The sequence below is a fragment of the Artemia franciscana genome, chromosome 13 (genome assembly GCF_032884065.1).
Source record: "Artemia franciscana chromosome 13, ASM3288406v1, whole genome shotgun sequence".
In the NCBI taxonomy this organism is placed as follows: Eukaryota; Metazoa; Arthropoda; class Branchiopoda; order Anostraca; family Artemiidae; genus Artemia; species Artemia franciscana.
The window spans coordinates 32345454-32366176 of record NC_088875.1 but is presented as its reverse complement, the minus strand read 5'-3'; the positions used below and the strand labels follow the sequence as shown (position 1 = coordinate 32366176).

General features: G+C 34.1%; 1 protein-coding gene across 3 annotated transcripts in view; it reads right to left on the bottom strand.

Moving 5' to 3' along the window:
• LOC136034809 (tubulin-specific chaperone D-like) overlaps positions 1-20723 on the bottom strand; it is a 76050-nt gene that overhangs the window by 33393 nt on the left and 21934 nt on the right. For all 3 annotated transcript variants that reach the window (XM_065716230.1, XM_065716229.1, XM_065716231.1), the window contains exons 5-6: positions 17257-17449; positions 13364-13571 (exon numbers count right to left, since the gene is read on the bottom strand). In XM_065716230.1, the coding sequence (XP_065572302.1) occupies positions 13364-13571; positions 17257-17449 (401 nt within the window). The remainder of the gene's footprint in view (positions 1-13363; positions 13572-17256; positions 17450-20723) is intronic.

The following is a 20723-nucleotide window of genomic DNA, read 5'->3' as shown; positions in this document are numbered from 1 at the left end:
AAATGGGCATACAAAAAAAAACATCTCTTCCTTCCCTTGAGCAAGAGATGATGCGGATGATAAAGAATGATATATCATACATGGATTTTGAATATTACAGAAAAGGATACAGCGTTCACGGAAACAAAAAAAGAGGAAAAAACAGGAGCACGAGAACAAAGCAACACTAGGAGGAAGAAACCCTGGAACAAAAACATTAATGAAGTCAGGATCAAAGAGATGAACGAAACAAGAAAAGATACAGGAATACAGGAGCAAAGGAACAAGAGTAAGGAAATTCCAGCGAAAAGAGGTAAAAGATTAAAGGAAAACCTTAAATGGAGAAGGAAATGAAAGAAACAATGTAAATCGAATTTAATTTCATTAAAACAGAAATATAGGACATTAAAATTTAAGTTTTTATACCTAATAACTATAACAGCATAATATTTAGAGACAAATTAACTTTGCATAAAAATAAAAGTGGAAAGATCACTGCAATCCATAGAAACAAAACGATTTTCTGTGTTTGTCAATAATAAGAATGATGCAACCCAACTACTAGCTGCTAGTGTTGGGCGATATTGGATATCAATATACCACACCAAACATCGATATTGAATGTCGAAACGTAAATATCGATATCAAAAACAACTATTTTCGCTTTTTCTGGTATTTACCGGTGAACGTCCAGAAGAAAAGTTCCAAGATGGAAAATTGTTTCGCAAAAGGCAGAGCAGAAAAATACTGACTCATATATGCTGATACATAGCATGCGTAGCTGTATCCATAAGATGACATAGCCCGTTCTCAAACTACATTTAGTGATGGCGGGCTCTCAAATGTTGCTGAGAGCCTCCAAAAGGCTTGGACAGATAAAATGCCTCCTAGGCTTATGGGCCTTGTTCAGATTACACTTGTCAACATTACCACATACCTGAATCCGCGTTTGTAGAAACTGTATGTTACCCCTGACGATCTTCTCCAAGTTGAGAGTAAAATAGAGAGACACATGGATTGGGCCTTTCTGAAGTCCGTATCAATAGATCAAATGCCATGACATTCCCTTGATTCAGCCACTACAGAATAAAGCCAGTTTGTAGGGATCACAAGACCAAGTTTCAGTAGTCAATGTCAAGCAAGTTTCGTCAGCAGCTGTATCTGTCACGGCTCTCTAGATTTTTAGTAGGGAATCTTTACTTCCAAAAAAAACCGATCCCCGTAAGTCATGGAAGTCTTGTTATATGGGTCTAAGAAATACCTATAAGGCATTGTCATAGAATTAATATCTATGCCTGCCACCAATACCCTTTCTGAGAGTGGATTCCAAGGACACCGGCAGAAAATTTTCCAGGGGGGAGGGGGGCAGACGCCAAAATAGCAGTGGTGGTGGAGTGATGGAATATATTTCAGGATGTTTTTTTCGTAGGAATAAGTTTATTTTGAAATAATTTTAGACAAAGTCTCAAATAAAAAGAATCATTAATTGCATGTAAAATGAAATAAAATACAATAAGTTTTAAACGACAAAGATTCCTGGCACACGCATCAATTTATTTAATCAATAATACATTCAATTATTATGCACTTAATCTTAAAAGAAAATCAAACCCAAACCAAATTTACAGACAGATTTAATGCTTTCCAAGATTATATCAGATGAAGACTTGTCTTTATGCAATTTCCTATGCCTCAAAATATGTTAAAAGAAGGAATAGAGATACTCAAAAAGAATTCTCCTTGCGCAGATACACGTTTTGATTTTATACTGGCCATGTAAAATGTACCTTTTCCATACCAAGACAATTCTCACCCTGGAACTTAAATCCCTTATATATTTAAACATTAAAAAACAAAATAGAATAGCGAAAGAAAAACAAAATTTAAACTTAACTATTCAGCTCTCAAATTAACCCTCTTTATTTTTATTGCCCTATTAAATTAAATAAAATGAACAGGTTCAAACAAATTTTCGTCACCAGAGAATCTTGTCAAATTATTTGTGATAAAAAAAAAATTGGAGGCAAAAAGTGACTTGGGCCAATATTCACCAAAAGCTAAAAATGAAATTCTCATGACAATTGCTAAAACGGCAGTATTGGCTTTTTATACTGATTTTAAATACATAAAATTCGTTCGGATTATTGTTGCTCACCCAAAACCAAAAATCTGAGAAAGTAGCCTCATTTTTGAAAACAGGGGAAACACCCCCAAAAACTCAAGCGTTCTTATTGGAAATCCTTTTATTAAATACATCACATCAGAGACCCTACAGTAGATATTTCAAGCTCCAATCTTCAATACAGATTGGGCCAGGGAAAATTCTTGTTTTCTGCAATTTTATCTAAACTACGACTTTACCCCAAAGAGGACGGATTTGCGATTCATTTTAAATTCTGAGAAGATAATTGATTTAAAAGAAGCAATTGCTATATTTTAGGCTTCCTAGTTGCAAAAGAAGCAATGTCACATGATGGCAGAATTAGATTCAACCAAGTTGATTCGGTTTATTTGTAATGAAATTAGGCTACGTTTGGTGATCTGTAATTGCGTATCAGCTATAACGAGTGGTGGTGAGTCATTGTTTAGGTGGGGATAGTGCTTGTGATTGCTTCAGGTATGTAGAAAATCAAAATTCTCATTGAATTTCCTTCTGTACAAACAACAATACTCCTTTTCATCAAATCGAAGTTCTTTAGTAATAATATTAACAAGGACTTTTTACCAAAATTGCTATTCATCGCCATTCAAGCTGTATTCAAACTGTATCTAAAATTGAGAATGTAAATTTAAACGTAGGACGGTACTAGTCAACGAACAATTATTGATTTACACATTTTAAAAGCAACAAACCAGAGATTTAATGGACCCGTACCTCAAATTATGTCTTGGTTAGGCCTGGGTATGATTTGGAAAACAATAAGAAATTAAATTAAAAAAGGAGATTTTAAACTGAAAGCAAGGAGCAAATTTGAAATTTATTTCAAAAGGTTATTCTTTATATGAAGGGACTGTCTCCTACTTGGCTCCTTACTCTTTACCGCGAAGTTTGGCTTTTGTCCAAATTTTTAAAGAAAATTTACAATTGAAAAAAAAAAAGATTTTTCAAAGCACTAAACACTTATGTTTAATGAGCAAGGTGTTGAGAAGGGGGCAATTCCCCTTATATACAGAATAACTTCAACTTGTTTTCAGTTTTAAACTTGCTCCTTACTTTAGTTGAAAAACCTTTTCTATTTGTTTGTTACATTTCATGAAACTGTAAAGTTTTACAAATACAATACTTTCGGTAACGTAGAAAAAACGATCAATATTTCAAGGATCTCTGTTTAGACTTTGATAGGTAGTCAAACAATTTGTGGTAACAACTGTAAGTATGGAGTAACCCGGTGGAATATTAACCGAAAGTCTAAAAAACGGAATTTTGATACCAATAGATGTGTCAAAAGAATTGTCTCACCCATCAAAAGCTACAAGCTGAGAAAATTTGTCTCATTTTCGAAAAAAAGGGCTAGAAGTCATAAAATTTTAATGAAAATCGAGCCATCAGATTCAGCGTATCAAAGAGCCTGCTATAGAGTTTTTAAGCTCATATCTGTAAAAACATAAGTTTTTTTTTTTAGAAAAAAGATCACGGATGCGTGTTAATTTCTTGTTATTTTTTGTTGTTTTTCTCCAGGGGTGATCGTATCGGTCCAGTGGGCATAAAACGTCGAAAAAGGACCCATTCTAACGGAAATGAAAATTTATAGTGCCCTTTTTAAGATGATTCCCAAGATGATCATCCCTTTTGGATAATTCCCAAAACCATCAGATCAAAATTATGAGATAACTATTTTGTTCAGCATAGTTGAAAGGTTCAAAGTAAAACATTGAAACTAAGATTAAGAAAATCGAATAAAAGTTTTTAATTCAATTTTGAATACAAAAACTAACATATTTGATACTTTTATGCTTCATAACTATAAAAAAATTTAATATTTTCTCAAAGTGACAACTAGATAAATACAATCGCTCATGGAAAAAAATTCTAATAAAAGACAAAAAAAGTATCGGTTCAGGGGGAAAATATAGAAATTCCCAGTATTCCGTTAAGGGGAAACATTTCTGATGTAGTGGCTTCATGTATCTGCTCTTGCAATGCAAGCAAAAATTGACGGAATATTTTTACCGAAATTGCCCCGGATTAAGTTGTTTTCCTTGTGTTTTCTATCATTATACGAACTTTCTTGTGCACTAATAACTGCACTGATTACTAATAAACAAATATATATTTAGGGTCACTGTAAAAAGCTGATTCTTTGATTTAATGTTATCAATGGTTAGGGTCTTATACTTTCTTTATTGTCAAGGATCGTTATTAACTTATCATTAATTACTATGAAGAATTTGATTTTTTTTTTCTCCAACCAAATCATATTGAAAAATGTATGTGGAAAACTGGAAAGGGGTCACTCAGTCACAAATTAGAGCTAATATTTTCCTTATTAAGGGTCAAATCCTATTAGCAGACAGCGAACAATGGGGCAACATTTTTTCCAGGGTGTTTCCCTATTCTGCTCTCTTTCCTTTGGTTCCCTTACAATTAGTTTATAGTCACAAACTTTCAGGGGGGCATGCCCCCCCCCCTGCCGGTGCCCATGGTGGATTCTAAGCCTGATTAGTTAATCAAATAGTTTGTGGTAACAAACTGTAAGTAAGGACCAGCTCAGCCAATTAGCGATAGAAACTCTAAAAAACGAATTTTTTAAAACAATAGATACATCAAATGAATTGGCTTTTTATGCTGACTCCGGATATATATAGTAAAATTCATCAAGATTCATACACCCATCAAAAACTACAAGCCAGAGAAAATTCGTATGATTTCTTAGAAAGGGCGGGAACGCCCCTAAAAAGTCAAAGCATCTTAATAAAATTCACACCATCAGATCCAGCATATCAGAAAATCATATAGTATGGTTTTCTAGCTTCCATCTTCAAAAATGTAAAATCTTGTAATTTTTTTTGCCAGAAAAAAGATCATGGAAGCGTCTTTATTTGTTCTTTTTTGTGCGTGTGTTCATTGTTTATTTTCTTTCTTTACCAGGGTGACTGTATGGAACCAATGATCGTATAAGATAGCGAGAGGGCTTGTTCGAACGGGAATTACAGTTCTAGTTCCCCATTTCGTGACCAAGATAATTAGAGGGAAACTATATTTTCACCTCCCTCCCATGTAATCCGATCAAAATTGTGAGATAGCCATTTTGATCAGCATAATTGAAAGGTCTAGTAACAAGCCTCTGGGGATGACACAACCCTGAAAGTCTCTGGAGAAAAGGATTGTAAGTAATGAGATTTGTCTAGTGTTTACACATAGTATTTTATATTGGGAAGTTAATAGACTTTTTGGGGTAGAGAAATTTCTGAGGGAGGGGGGGAGGGTTCCAAGGGAAGAATTTTCCATGGTGAGGGATGTCTCCAGAGAAGAACTTTCAAAGGGAAACTATGCATGGGGACGGAGAAAATTTAACGGAATTCGCATATAAAATTCTTTTTATTTTATTTACTTTCTCTCTGACAATTCAATTTTACACATGGAGATATTCCGGGAAAATTTTTAAAGGAGTTGAGATTGTCTGGGGATTTTCTCGGGCAGGGGGATTTTATACGGGATAGAATCTCTATGGGAGAACTTCATGCGGGAGAAACTTTCCATTGAGACACTGGGAGGGGAGAATTTTCAGGAAAAATTTTCCACGGAGGGAGTATTTCCAGCATGATTTGAAAAACGATTGAAAATTAAAAGACGTATGAAAACAAAGAAAGGGAATAAAAAATGAAAAGAGAAAAAACAAATAGGTGAAAAAACGAGGATTTTATCAGCCAGTAGCTAAATATGAAAAACAAGCAAATATTTCGACAAGGACCTCCGCCAAGTCGTCCTCAGTGCTCAAAGAAAACAAAGAAAAAAAAACAGCAAAATCTAACCTTTATAAGTGAACTACACGAGAGGAAGACAGATACTGACTCAACCAACAAAAAACCAAGTTTAAATCAATGAAAGAGAAGTTACCAATTAGATTGAATAAGTATCCTTTGCCTTGCAACAGATTTCGCCTGTCTACAATTTCGGTTTTCATTAGATATGCGGACAGGTTGTCTTAAATTAGACTGAGCGGAAATATTCATAGAGTCTTTTAATATTAAATTATTATAAATTGGGCTTAAGGAAATATCTCCCGTGTCTCTATTTATAGCCAAATTTCTATTTATATGTTTTTTTATCTCAATAGCCTCTTTAAAAGATTGCGGTAGACCATTTACAGTAGATATTAAAGTTGCCTCTTCAAAGAGAACTAAATGGGCAGGATTTTCGTATATATGCTGGGCCAGAGCTGAATCAAAGTTGTCATTTTTATTTTCCAATCTCAGGGACTTATCTATTGAAATTTTGTGTTCTTGCAATCGTTCCCCTAGTTGTTGATTGGTCCTTCCAATGTAAAATTTTCCACATGAACAGGGAACTCTGTAGACAACACTACCTAGTATAGGGTCCGTTTTATCCTTTCCCGAGTTGAAAAAATGTTCAACTTTTTGTTCAGTTCTAAAAGAAACAGAGAGATTATGTCTTTTTAAAATTTTTCCAAGTTTGTCGCTGAGTTTTGAGACGTATGGTAATGTAGTGAAAGTTTTTTTTCTAAATTGACAGTGTACCTGAATCAAGGGGGACGGGCTTCCTGTTTTCCTGTTTAATCTTTTTTAATCGTCTATCTATTATATTTTCAATGAGGTTGATTGGGTAGCCATTGCAGAATAGAATGTCTTTAACATGGTCTAACTCGGATTTTACATGATTACGTGAACATATTTTTAGAACCCTGTCGACTAAAGAAATTACTACCCCTCTTTTTACACAAGGAGGGTGATTTGACGAGAAATGTAGATACCGATCATTATGGGTTGGCTTTCTATATATAGAAAAATCCAGGCTAGGAATATTTCTTATAATTAAGACATCCAAGATAGGGAGCTTTCCTGAATCTTCCAGTTCTATTGTAAATTGAAGATTCGAATCAAAAGAATTCAAATGTGCCAAAAAAACTTTTAGAGAGTTCTGACCATGTTCTTAAACAGCAAGAATATCATCAACGAAACGAAACCAGAGAGAGTGTTTTAAGGGGAAACTATTCAAAGCAGACTGTTCTATGAAATCCATGTAAAAATTTGCCAAAAAAGGAGACAAAACAGTGCCCATGGGCAGGCCCTTGACCTGAAGGAAAATTTTTCTCGAAACCTAAAATATAAAGAGAACTTGTTGCAAAGACGTACAAGCGTCATTATTGTGTCAATTTCCAAGGTTTTGTAATCTGCCCAAGTAGAATTTTCCTCTAATTTTCTTTGTAAGGCCTGTTCACATTTATGGACATCGCATGAAGTGTACATGGAAATTGCATCAAAACTAGATAAGATAGTTTTTTCTGTTATACTATGATTTTTCAGCTTCTCAACAAGATCTATGGAATTTTTTATATAAGATTTCTGTGTTGTTAGAAGATACTTGAAAATTGTAGCTAAGAATTTTCCTACGCCTGTAGCCGGAGAGCTATGACATGCTACAATAGGACGCAACGGAGTATCCTTCTTATGAATTTTGGGTAGACCGTAAAATTTTGGGGCTGAACAACCTTTTGGGTAAAATTTTCTGTACATTTGAGGGGTGATTAGTCTATTATCTTATAAAATTTCTAATTCTTTCCTCAACTGCTTGGTGTATTTATCTGTGGGATCAGTTTTTATTTCTTTATAAGTATTTTTATCCAATAAAAGGCTATTTATTTTATTTTGATAATCTGCAGAATCCATAATCACAACTGTGTTTCCTTTGTCCGCTCTTGTAATTACTGTATTTTTATCTTTTTTCAATTTTTTGAGGATTTTAATTTCTTCCTTTGATATATGTAAGCGTTACCTCGTTTTTTCACCTATTTGTTTTTTCTCTTTTCATTTTTTATTCCCTTTCTTTGTTTTCATACGTCATGCACAGCCAGTATGGTCTCAGAACGTATTTACGTCAAGCTTACGGGGAGCATTTGACCAATATTGTTTTAAATTTTTTAAATTGTGTTAAAAAACACGCAAATTTTATTTGTCAATTCAATTTCTTAGAAACTTGCAAAAGAAATCGAATTCTTCCTCCTTCTCTGCGTTACAATTTACACTTAGGTACACAATCTGAGGGCCCATTTAGCCAGAGAATGGGTTTCAAAACTCTAACACATATTTTAAAAGACCATAGACTCAAAAGATATGTCCTTAGTAATAAAATATCTAATTTCAAATCTTTATTACATCAAACTTTATCCGTTCCGGATTTTCTCCAAATTTTAGAGATCTCGCAAAGGTCTTTCCGACACGTTTTTAATTTAGCGAAAACCCGCTTATCAGAAAAATTTTCGAAACTCGAATTTCAACATTTTCAACAAACACGGATTTTCCTTCCTAGATTTTGTCCTGGCTCTCCTTTGGAAAATCTATCCTCCAAGGTTTTCACACCCAAGGAGCTAAGTATTCTATCAAAAGGACCTAAATTTGCAATGGCTCAGACACGCGTAAATATATCAGAAATTATTACGAGTGTGGAGTCCGGTATTTTTAGCTCTCATGGTGAAGTTGAAAATCCAGACTTACTAAGTGGGGAAATAGTAAAGAGTATTCTTGATTATAAGCCGCCATTAACGCTTACATCTATATCAAAGGAAGAAATTAAAATCCTCAAAAAATTGAAAAAAGATAAAAATACAGTAATTACAAGAGCGGACAAAGGAAACACAGTTGTGATTATGGATTCTGCAGATTATCAAAATAAAATAAATAGCCTTTTATTGGATAAAAATACTTATAAAGAAATAAAAACTGATCCCACAGATAAATACACCAAGCAGTTGAGGAAAGAATAAGAAATTTTAAAAGATAATAGACTAATCACCCCTCAAATGTACAGAAAATTTTACCCAAAAGGTTGTTCAGCCCCAAAATTTTACGGTCTACCCAAAATTCATAAGAAGGATACTCCGTTGCGTCCTATTGTAGCATGTCATAGCTCTCCGGCTACAGGCGTAGGAAAATTCTTAGCTACAATTTTCAAGTATCTTCTAACAACACAGAAATCTTATATAAAAAATTCCATAGATCTTGTTGAGAAGCTGAAAAATCATAGTATAACAGAAAAAACTATCTTATCTAGTTTTGATGCAATTTCCATGTACACTTCATGCGATGTCCATAAATGTGAACAGGCCTTACAAAGAAAATTAGAGGAAAATTCTACTTGGGCAGATTACAAAACCTTGGAAATTGACACAATAATGACGCTTGTACGTCTTTGCAACAAGTTCTCTTTATATTTTAGGTTTCGAGAAAAATTTTCCTTCAGGTCAAGGGCCTGCCCATGGGCACTGTTTTGTTTCCTTTTTTGGCAAATTTTTACATGGATTTCATAGAACAGTCTGCTTTGAATAGTTTCCCCTTAAAACACTCTCTCTGGTTTCGTTTCGTTGATGATATTCTTGCTGTTTAAGAACATGGTCAGAACTCTCTAAAAGTTTTTTTGGCACATTTGAATTCTTTTGATTCGAATCTTCAATTTACAATAGAACTGGAAGATTCAGGAAAGCTCCCTTTCTTGGATGTTTTAATTATAAAAAATATTCCTAGCCTGGATTTTTCTATATATAGAAAGCCAACCCATAATGATCGGTATCTACATTTCTCGTCAAATCACCCTCCTTGTGTAAAAAGAGGGGTAGTAATTTCTTTAGTCGACAGGGTTCTAAAAATATGTTCACGTAATCATGTAAAATCCGAGTTAGACTATGTTAAAGACATTCTATTCTGCAATGGCTACCCAATCAACCTCATTGAAAATATAATAGATAGACGATTAAAAAAGATTAAACAGGAAAACAGGAAGCCCGTCCCCCTTGATTCAGGTACACTGGCAATTGAGAAAAAAAACTTTCACTACATTACCATACGTCTCAAAACTCAGCGACAAACTTGGAAAAATTTTAAAAAGACATAATCTCTCTGTTTCTTTTAAAACTGAACAAAAAGTTGAACATTTTTTCAACTCGGGAAAGGATAAAACGGACCCTATACTAGGTAGTGGTGTCTACAGAGTCCCCTGTTCAGGTGGAAAATTTTACATTGGAAGGACCAATCAACAACTAGGGGAACGATTGCAAGAACACAAAATTTCAATAGATAAGTCCCTGAGATTGGAAAATAAAAATGACAACTTTGATTCAGCTCTGGCCCAGCATATATACGAAAATCCTGCCCATTTAGTTCTCTTTGAAGAGGCAACTTTAATATCTACTGTAAATGGTCTACCGCAATCTTTTAAAGAGGCTATTGAGATAAAAAAAACATATAAATAGAAATTTGGCTATAAATAGAGACACGGGAGATATTTCCTTAAGCCCAATTTATAATAATTTAATATTAAAAGACTCTATGAATATTTCCGCTCAGTCTAATTTAAGACAACCTGTCCGCATATCTAATGAAAACCGAAATTGTAGACAGGCGAAATCTGTTGCAAGGCAAAGGATATTTATTCAATCTAATTGGTAACTTCTCTTTCATTGATTTAAACTTGGTTTTTTGTTGGTTGAGTCAGTATCTGTCTTCCTCTCGTGTAGTTCACTTATAAAGGTTAGATTTTGCTGGGTTTTTTTTTCTTTGTTTTCTTTGAGCACTGAGGACGACTTGGCGGAGGTCCTTGTCGAAATATTTGCTTGTTTTTCATATTTAGCTACTGGCTGATAAAATCCTCGTTTTTTCACCTATTTGTTTTTTCTCTTTTCATTTTTTATTCCCTTTCTTTGTTTTCATACGTCATGCACAGCCAGTATGGTCTCAGAACGTATTTATATTAAAATTAAAAGAAAAAATTAAAAGTCTTTTCTCAAACGAAACTAGGCTCAAAAATAATTTTCCAGGCTGAATAGTCCGCAAGAAGCATTCTTGGGGGGGGGGGATTTTCAGCAGGGATGGAATTGTATGAGGATGGGAGATCTTACGCAGAAGTAACTTTCCAAGGAGGAATTTTCTTGGGGGAAAAGCGGAGTGAAAAAGCGAATTTTCTGGCATTATGTTAATTTAAAAACAATCAGAAATTAAAAAAAAAACAGTTTTTCCAACTAAAAGTAAGGAGCGATATTAAAGCTTGAAACGAACAAAAGTATACCGATTATGAGGGCAAATCCTACTCCTTAATACCTCTCATTACGCTAATTTTAACTTTTTGTCCCAATTTTTTGAGAAAATCTCTTGAAAAACAACAACTGTCTAATTAGAGCAAAGACATTACTGAAATACAAAAAGAAAAATGGTGTAAAGGGAAAGGAACTGAGGATGGGATATCCCCCTAATATAAGGAACAAATTCTGTTCTTTTAAGTCATAGTGCTTCTTACTTTCAGTTGAAAAAAACCTTTTTAATTTAATCACTGAAAGGCTGAACCAATTCACAGGGGAAAATATTGACAAGTTGCTGATTTGAATAGCCAAAATAGCCAGTAGCTTATTTTCTTTACCCTGAGCCAAAGTAATTCCAAATCATGGTTTGGCACTGAATTTTGCCAAAACCTATAGTTAATCTGAGCAAAAAATTGATCATAAATATCGATCAGTATATATCGATATACTGATTAGCGACAGTAAAAATATCGATATATCGGTGTATCAAATAATCACCCAAACCTACTAGCTGTACTTTTCATGATAAAACTGCTAACGATCGATATGCCACCATACCACAGGGAAAACCTTTTGAGGCTAAGGAAAGAGGATCGATCATAGGATCCAACGCATGAACAAAACAGACATAGGAACACATGAACATAACAACGGAGGAAGGCAGTAGCAAAGAAGTAAACACAGGAGCAAAAACAGGAAAAGATACAGGAACAAAGGAGCGATGAAATACAGCAACAAAGACGGGTATAAACACAGGACCTAACACTGGTGCAAACATAGGTACACAAGGGAACAAAAGAACACAGGCACAAACTCATCAACAGACACAAGAAAGAACTCAAGAACAGACTTTGTCATGAAGAAGGGAAGAAACAGAACAACGAGCGCATGACGAACGACAGGAACAAACATAGCAGCAAATGACTTCAAAAAGGGCTAAGTCGATTGGCAATTGCCATCACTAGTGCTCTTATTAAGAGTCGAAAAAGATAGCAATAAAATAAGATATCTATTCAAACTGCCTTTTTTCGGCAGCACACACATTATTTACAATTTCGTTCGTTCAATGCAAGGTTCAAGCAAAGAAAAAGCCGAAAGATATTTCCTTTGTGTTATATAAGGCAAAAGAAGACAAATTTACACACTAAATATACATTTTCAGTTATCTTCTTTTTTTTATATTAAACAAATATTAAAGCAAAGGTTGGCTTTTTTAAATTGACAGATTCAAAATAATGTATAAACTTTAGATACCACAGTCAGAAGGCTGCATGTAGTTAAAACCCCCGAAATGTTTATATTATAGTCGTCGTATGAAGTGATAATTCTAATGACAGAAAAAATAATCCTTTTTAGAAAACCAGGTAAATTATCTCAGACTCATAACTTATAGTGGGTAACTTTAAATTTAATGAACCCTACATACCTAGTCACCATTAAAAGCTAATTATTTTTATGTATTCTTTTTATTCCTTTGGTCAGACAGGATCTTGGCTATTTTGGATATAAATGAAAGAAAACCTAGGATAAAAGCTATATAATCACTAACGGCTTTTGAGTACACTATTTGATAAATTAGATTAAAAAATTCAAATATGCAACAACTCCTCTCTATATTAGTTGGCAACAACTTCTTTTACATCAATAACCCACATGGAAGTTGGCAAAGTTAACAGTTATAATGGTCGGTGTGTAGAGGTTCTATTTCAATTTTTCTTATCGAATTGTAAGAAATTGTTGAAATAAACTAGAACCAGCTGAAATTTCCTTAACCGATAAATGTAATTTCATATTTTGATTTAAACGATTCAGATAACTTCGAAGACCACACTGCCTTTCCATGACGAAAGTATAACACTTCAAAATAGAGATGAAACCTTTTAATTGACAGTGAACAGATATAAAAAATTTTAACTGGATATTTCGAACACATATACAGTATTCATCATCAGCAGTAAAACTCACTGCTGATGCTCACAGCAGTATTAGTAAACTAATACTGTTGATGATGAACACTGTTCGAAATATCCAGTTAAAAATGTTTATATCTGTTCACTGTCAATTAAAAGATTTCATCCCTATTTTGAACTGTTATACTTTCGTAAACAATTCAGATTCAAAATAAAAAGATTAAGTACCTTACAACCGTATCGCAATCTCTTAACCCGTTTAATAGTGAGTCTACAACTTCTTCAAGCAGTTCTGGAACACTCGAATCTTCTTCAATGTCTTCATCTACAATTTCTTTTCCTTGGGACGTGCCTTCACTTAACAAATTTATAGCTAGAGACCTACTTCCTCTTTGGTACCGCCACTTGGCCACGCGAGACTTCAATACACACAAACCTTTAAAACAGATTTAATATTCAGAACAATAAATACTGGATTAGAGAGGATTATTACCCTCCAATCAACTTTTTATGATAACACATTGCTCAACAAGAGGGTTCTGAAAAATTAAAGGCAACATTGCCATCAAGTTTCGAGTTTATACAAACGTATCAATTATGACTCTGTAAGCTTAGCCAGAGTCGACCCAGCTTTAAATGGGTACCTGGAGAAATCTGGGGAAGGTAAACAGGAAGGGTGTGCGAAAGCAAAGGATGGTTGGCCCCCAACCCCCCATTGCACTTCCTGGCTGAAGGGCCAAGAAACGGAGATCAGCACCGCCGGTAGGGACTGTAAAGTCTAATGCCGTATCCTTTACCTTTTTTTTTTTTTACCTTTTTATCAATTATGAAGCTCCTCAATCACAATAAATAAATAAATGCAATTAATGGTTTTGACTTACATATTATGCTTAACCCGAAAATTACAAATAAAAAGACGATTGACTCATTATTTAAACCTGCATCTAAGTAAAGCATAATAATAACTACTGTTGCATTCTTCTTTTAAAACATTTTTTTGTAACTGTAATTTTTAAGCCAGTAAAATTATGGTTTCTTCCCTGTAACTCTCATTTTTTTTTCCCAATTTCCTTCTTGTAATTTTTAATTCCTAGACTAAAGACTACACCCTATTAAGATTGAAACCCGAACAGAGGAAATATATTTCTAATTTTGGAGTCAAGGCTCAGACCTCCTTTGCCCCAGTGTCACAGTTATTATAATATTTGATCAGAAACCGAAGCGAGAAGCAAGTTTTACTTTAAATGGGAACCAGAAAATATTTTTTTCTACTCAGCACCAAGCAGCCCTCAAAGCACTCCCAGCTCTCAGCTAAAACTGGCGGCAACTTTACTAGCGATATTGAGCCACTATGTACAATAAAACACAGGTTAAATTATATAAAATATTAAAATACAGGATAAATTATAAAAATACGAAGACTTGATCCATGATAACACATTTTAAATGCAGGCGTTAAATAGATAAGATAAAAATAAAAGATAACATAGTTAACAAAAGAATGGTCTGTAATGTCTGCAGGGAAGCATTTCCCGTGCCTCTACTACACCAGCTTTTATTGAAAATGTTTAAAAGCATAAATGGCTTGGAATGTGAAGTTGGTTTTATGAAGAAAATTAAGAATAAAAGCTATTCAGCATTCATTCACTTTACAACAGAAACAAATATTCCCCTTCAACAGTTATTACTTAATAGGTTAAACATATAAGAACGTATTTCTTAATTTTTTGGAGTTTCTTAAATTTGAGAGACCCATCTTACACACATGGTGGGCCAAAAGTGGAGTTATAGTTACAATTTAGACACTACATTTAATAAAATATTTAATCCCTCAAGCTGTATACTTTCATCCTAGTGCCAATCATCGAGTCTACCCAGAACACTCTCTCAGTTTGACAGAAACTCCAATCTCTATCATTTTAACACAAAGCATTAGAAATTTAATATTTCAGTTCATTCACTGTGTGGCAAATTCTCTCAGGGACCTTGTTCAAGACTCAATCCCAAAGAAAGGAATTGATGAGTGTCAGACCAGATGAGTGGGGTCTGCCCCACCTTCCGAACTAATGCTATAAAAAGGCTAGATACATTCTCACTATTCACCAACAATATAGAGCATAGTCGATCTTGCTGAAAATATCATAAAAATACAATATTATAAAAATATCATAAAACCTACAGCATCTTCAATGGACAATGTACCCACGTCGTTTCATTTGGTTCATTTGGACTCAACATTGAAATATGAATTCTTATCATTCCAGTAAATACAGTTACGCACGTTCACGGGTCCCAACAATTTGAAACAAGCTTCATCAGACCAAATTATTTTATCTAAAAGGTCTGGTTTCTCATCAGTAAACTGAATACACAACGGTTCGCAATAATGCACCTGGAGACCTTTCAGCTTAGAAATTTGGCATCGCGATGATGATTTTGATATTGGCAGTTGTTACGAAGCACAAGAGAGAAAATAATAAAAAAAAACAAAAAAAAAACAGATAATGAGAGACCCTAACCACACTTTAGATCCACTCTGTATTATTGCTAACATTGTTATTTAACAGAAACGACAGAAGAAAAAAAACTGTACATAGTTGCACAAGTTAGGGTCTTTTTTCTTTCTTGTTGATTCTCTTTTTCTTTCCAAAGAGCTGCAACAACGCAAATTAAATTAGTTTTTTTTTTAGAGAGAGAGGAAGATGGGTTTATTAATATAAATAAACAAAACAAAACAAGCAAATGACCCAAATAATATATGTCTTACGGTTGTTGATAGAGTGCAAAAAAAATTTTCCTTATCATTTTATATTACCAGGATTAAGATTTTTAGAGGTCATTGTCATTGGGCGTGCTCAAAACTAAAGAAAAGAAGAGCTGTCCAATTTATGAAAGTTAAAGTGAGATCTTTCCTCTTTTTATTGATATTTTCTTTTGGTACTTCGACTATAAATAAAATCACCTCTAATAAGAGTTTAGTCTCTGATTTTTTTTTCTCTCTCTCTCTCTCTTTTTTTGTGTCTTATAATTCGTACGTTTTCCCTTTTTTATCTTTGAAGATTAAAGGTCTTTTTTTTACATTCTATTATAGGGCATTAGCCTCATCCAAAATACATTCTAAAGCTTTCAAAATGTTCCAACTTATTTTATTTAGGTTACTTTTCCTTTACTCTGTATAATGGAAAGACAGGGTCGTCTTCCATCGTTTTGTTGAGAAAAGATATAAACATTTCATCTTTCTACGGGCTGCATAAGAGCGAAAATACAATATAAAACAGTGGTGCACTCAATCAAAATTTTTCATTGAAGATAATTAGAAGATAATTACCAAAGCTATTGATTTGGTACTCGTCACCAGCCATTCCATGAATCTGAATGACCAAACAAAAATAAATAAATTAAAATCAATTTCGGTCTCATAGTCGCTAGCACTTCGAGTGGCCAAAAAACAAATGATGAAAATTAAAATGGAATAGTTTTGGGCATCAAGTCATGGCTAATTGTAGAAAAAGCCAATACAGATAGTCCAATTGAGTGAGAAGCAAACCTGGCATTAATCCCCCCTTTATTAGGATTGTATAAAACTGATATTAGTTCATTTGTTAACAGATATGTCTATCTATTATCCGTCCATGCGTCATTCCTAGGGCAGTAGAACCAAGGTAGTAGATAGTCAAAAATAAAAAATTAAAATTGATTTCGGTCTTACGATGGCTAGCACTTCGAGTGGCCAAAAAACAAATGATGCACTAAACACTGAAGTCTCATAAATAATCCGTCCCTATTGACATACCACGATGTATAGACAAGAAGCTAACTAATAAAAATAAATACATAATAATAATAATCATACATTTCAAAGCAGGTTTAACGGAGAATAAAAAATTATGAATTCTTAGGCCAAGTGGCAGAGTATATCATAATGATATTTAATTTCTTTTCAGTAAAAACTAGACGAGGTTCCATCTTAAAATATTCTATGATGATGATAATTCAATGGTGCACATAATTTCAAATTTTGTGAAATTTACTTAACTTTTGTGTCTCCTCTTTTTTATAAGATGTTTTTCTCAAAATTTATTTTATTTTTACGAATGCTCAAAAATTAATAAAAAAATTACCAATTCTCTGTACTAGCTTAAGATAAAGCTTCCTCAACATTATTTCAGTCGATGTCATTAAGTTATACTTTGACAAGGACCTAAATAATGGTTCACTTAGACTTATTAAGTCTTCTCTTCGTCCACGCTTGAAAACTGAGGATAGTGCACGAAGAACACCAAGTCGTGGACGGATTTCATCAACCAAAAGAACCTGTGAAGAAAATGAAGGACAATAAAGACAACAGGAGAATGATCTGTAATGTCTGCAAGGAAGTATTCGTCGCAGTTCATGGTGTTAAAGTAGCAGGCCGATTCGAGAGTCCAAAAAGATCTTTTTTTCACAAAAATTCCATTTTTCTTGTTTTTGTTTTACTTAAGGTGTTCATATTTTCCGAACTTCCAACAAGTAATCAAGATAGACTCTCCCAGCCTAAATTTTAAAGGATCAACATCATTTTCAGAAAGAAGCATCAATATATTTTTACACCTAAATTCTCAAGCTTCCCCCCTGTTTTTTTTTTGTTTTTTTTTTTGAAAAAGTTTCAGGGTAATTTTCGGCAATCAATGCATTTTTCAACACCTTTCACAATCTATTTGGGTCCGAATAAAAAAAAAAAAAAAACGTCCTCAAATGGGATAGGAAAATAAAAAAGATTCATAGAATTGGAGCTTCATAGGAGAGGGGAAGCAAAGAATAAAATTCTAAATAGAGAAAGGGAGATGTGGCATCATTTGCCTTGATACTATGATGAGTTATATTTTTACTTTGAGAATTTTGGTAGAGAAGTATAGGAAAGGAAAAGGGGAAAGGTTATTTGCAGCTTTTTTAGACCTAAAAGGAGCATATGATAATGCGGATAGGCACCTGTTGATGTTAAACCTCTTATCTTTAGGACTACCTCACCATTTTGTATTGTTGCTGTGCGAAATGTATAAGTACGTGAAGTTAGTAGTGAGAGTGGCGGGAAAGTGCTCAACTCCAGTGCAATCTTTATTGGGACTAAAGCAGGGATGTGTGCTGTCACCGAAATTGTTTAGCCTTTATTTAAATGATGCCAGCGAATTTTTCGTTAAGAAAAATGCACCAATGATATCGATAGATTTGCTTAAACTGTGCTTACTACTATTTGCTGACGACATCGTATTACTGGCTGAAACAAAGGAAAAACTGCAACAATTATTAGAGATTACGGAGGTTTATTTGGAAGGGAAGAAGTTAATCCTGAACATATCGAAGTCAGTGGTGATGGTATTTGGTCGTAAAGCCATGGAAAGTGAAGATGTGATTTTATGCCAATGAATTTTTCGTTAAGAACAATGCACCAATGATATCGATAGATTTGCTTAAACTGTGCTTACTACTATTTGCTGACGAAATCGTGTTACTGGCTGAAACAAAGGAAAAACTGGAACAATTATTAGAGATTACGGAGGGTTATTTGGAAGGGAAGAAGTTAATCCTGAACACATCGAAGTCAGTGGTGATGGTATTTGGTAGTAAAGAAATGGAAAGTGAAGATGTGATTTTTTTTTTTAAAGGTGAAACTATACCAGTGAATAATGAGTTTGTTTATCTTGGGGTAAAGTTTACTAGTAATGCGAAATTCAGTGGGCATCTGGATCTAGCGAATGCAGGAGGGAGGTATATTAGCGGTGAAATAGCGAGGAGTAGTCTTAGACGGGTGAGAGATAGTAGAGTACATAAGAGGATTTGGACAAGTAAGATAGTACCGGCGATGCATTACGGAGCAGAGATCTGGGGCTATCGGAAAGGTCCGAAACTTGAGGTGGTTATGATGAGATATTATAAGAGGATGTTAGGACTATGGGATTCGTTTAGTAATTTGGTAATCCAGGGGGATTTAGGGCTAGTATCACTGCGATCTATGAGGCTAGTGACCATGGTGAGATATTGGGTTAGGATACTGGGTATGCAGAGATTTACGGTAGCAAAGGCAGCATATTTAGAGGCGTTGAGACAGAATAGTAAAACAGGGTGGCTGGCAGAGATTAAGGATATCTTAGATAAGTGTGGATTAGGGGAATGGTGGAATGAAGGAAAGGGGATTATGGATATGGAGGAAATAGTAATAAGGGAGGTACAAGAGAGGTTGAAGAACCAAGAAATACAGATATGGTGCGCAAATCTGGATCGTTCAGGGTCGTTAAAATTGTATAGACAGATAAAGGGTAGTTGGGGGAGGAGGTATTTTGGAAGGCTGGGTTAAGTAGAGAGGATTTGAAGGCTTATTTGGATTTGAGGGGAAATGGATTTTTGATTGGAGAGAAAAGAAAGTATCAAGGGAGAAAAGGGAAGAAGGTAGAATATATTGGTTGTCCTATGTGTGGATCTCAGGATGAAAGTTTAATACATTTAAACTTTTGTGTGAATGTGTCGAATTGAATGATTAGAGGCAAGAGATGTATGGTAAAGAAAAATTGAATGAGATATGGATGGTAGATAGAATGAAAGAGACAAATTTCCTGAGTATTAAAAGGATAGCAAGATTTGTAAGGATTGCAGCGGCACATCGGGAGCGTTTTCTTTAAAGAGTATTAATTTAATTTAGTTAATTTGTTGTTTGTTTTTTGTTATGCAAATTTCTTATGGCCCACGGGCTTTTTCTGGAATAAATTATTATTACTATATTATTATTGTTAATATATTATTACTATTATTATTAGTAGCAATAGTATACTCACTTGTATACTCAAAGTATACTCAATTTGATGTTTCATCTACGTGAGTTTACCGTTTTACATAGACTACACCATTTGTGCCCTTAGTAGCGTGTTCATTTACAGGCTTGGCGTGAGATTTAGCAGCCAGTTTAACCTGGTAAACTGATCTAACGGAACTAAACTAAGTAAAATTAAGAGAACAAGTTATAACAGTAAAATTATTGAGCATAGTATCAATCCCAAAATAGACGTCGCGTATTGATCCTTAGATATATTTTGAAAAATGACCGGGAAGAAATTTATCAGAGAAAAGTTGTTCTCATAGATCGAATCGTACTCCATATGAAAGCTAGTGTTAGAAGTTTCACCCAACCAATACCTGATCTAAACTACTCCCTGAAGCGAAAGACCCAAAAGAACAGGTAGCCCCAGACTCTAGAACAGATCAGCCAGTTGGTCTTGGGATGCTTCCAACAACGGTTGCCACCCAAGTATAATTTTTCTAGATCTAATAGGAAGCAAACCCAAATGGTATATCTAGCAAAACCGTTTAAACATAGTAAAATACAACGAAAATATAGTAAACTTATCATAGTCTCAGAATTTAATTTCGAACTTATGAATATTAATATTTTTCTCTGTTCGTTCATCCCTTACTTTGACACTATTCTCAGGTAGACAGGTGAATAAAATCATACCACCAATATGCTTAAACTTTACGAAGTTGTTTTAACCCAATTTGTACACAGCAATTTACATAAGGCTGTGGTGCTCAATTAACCATCTTGCTATAGAACAGGTCA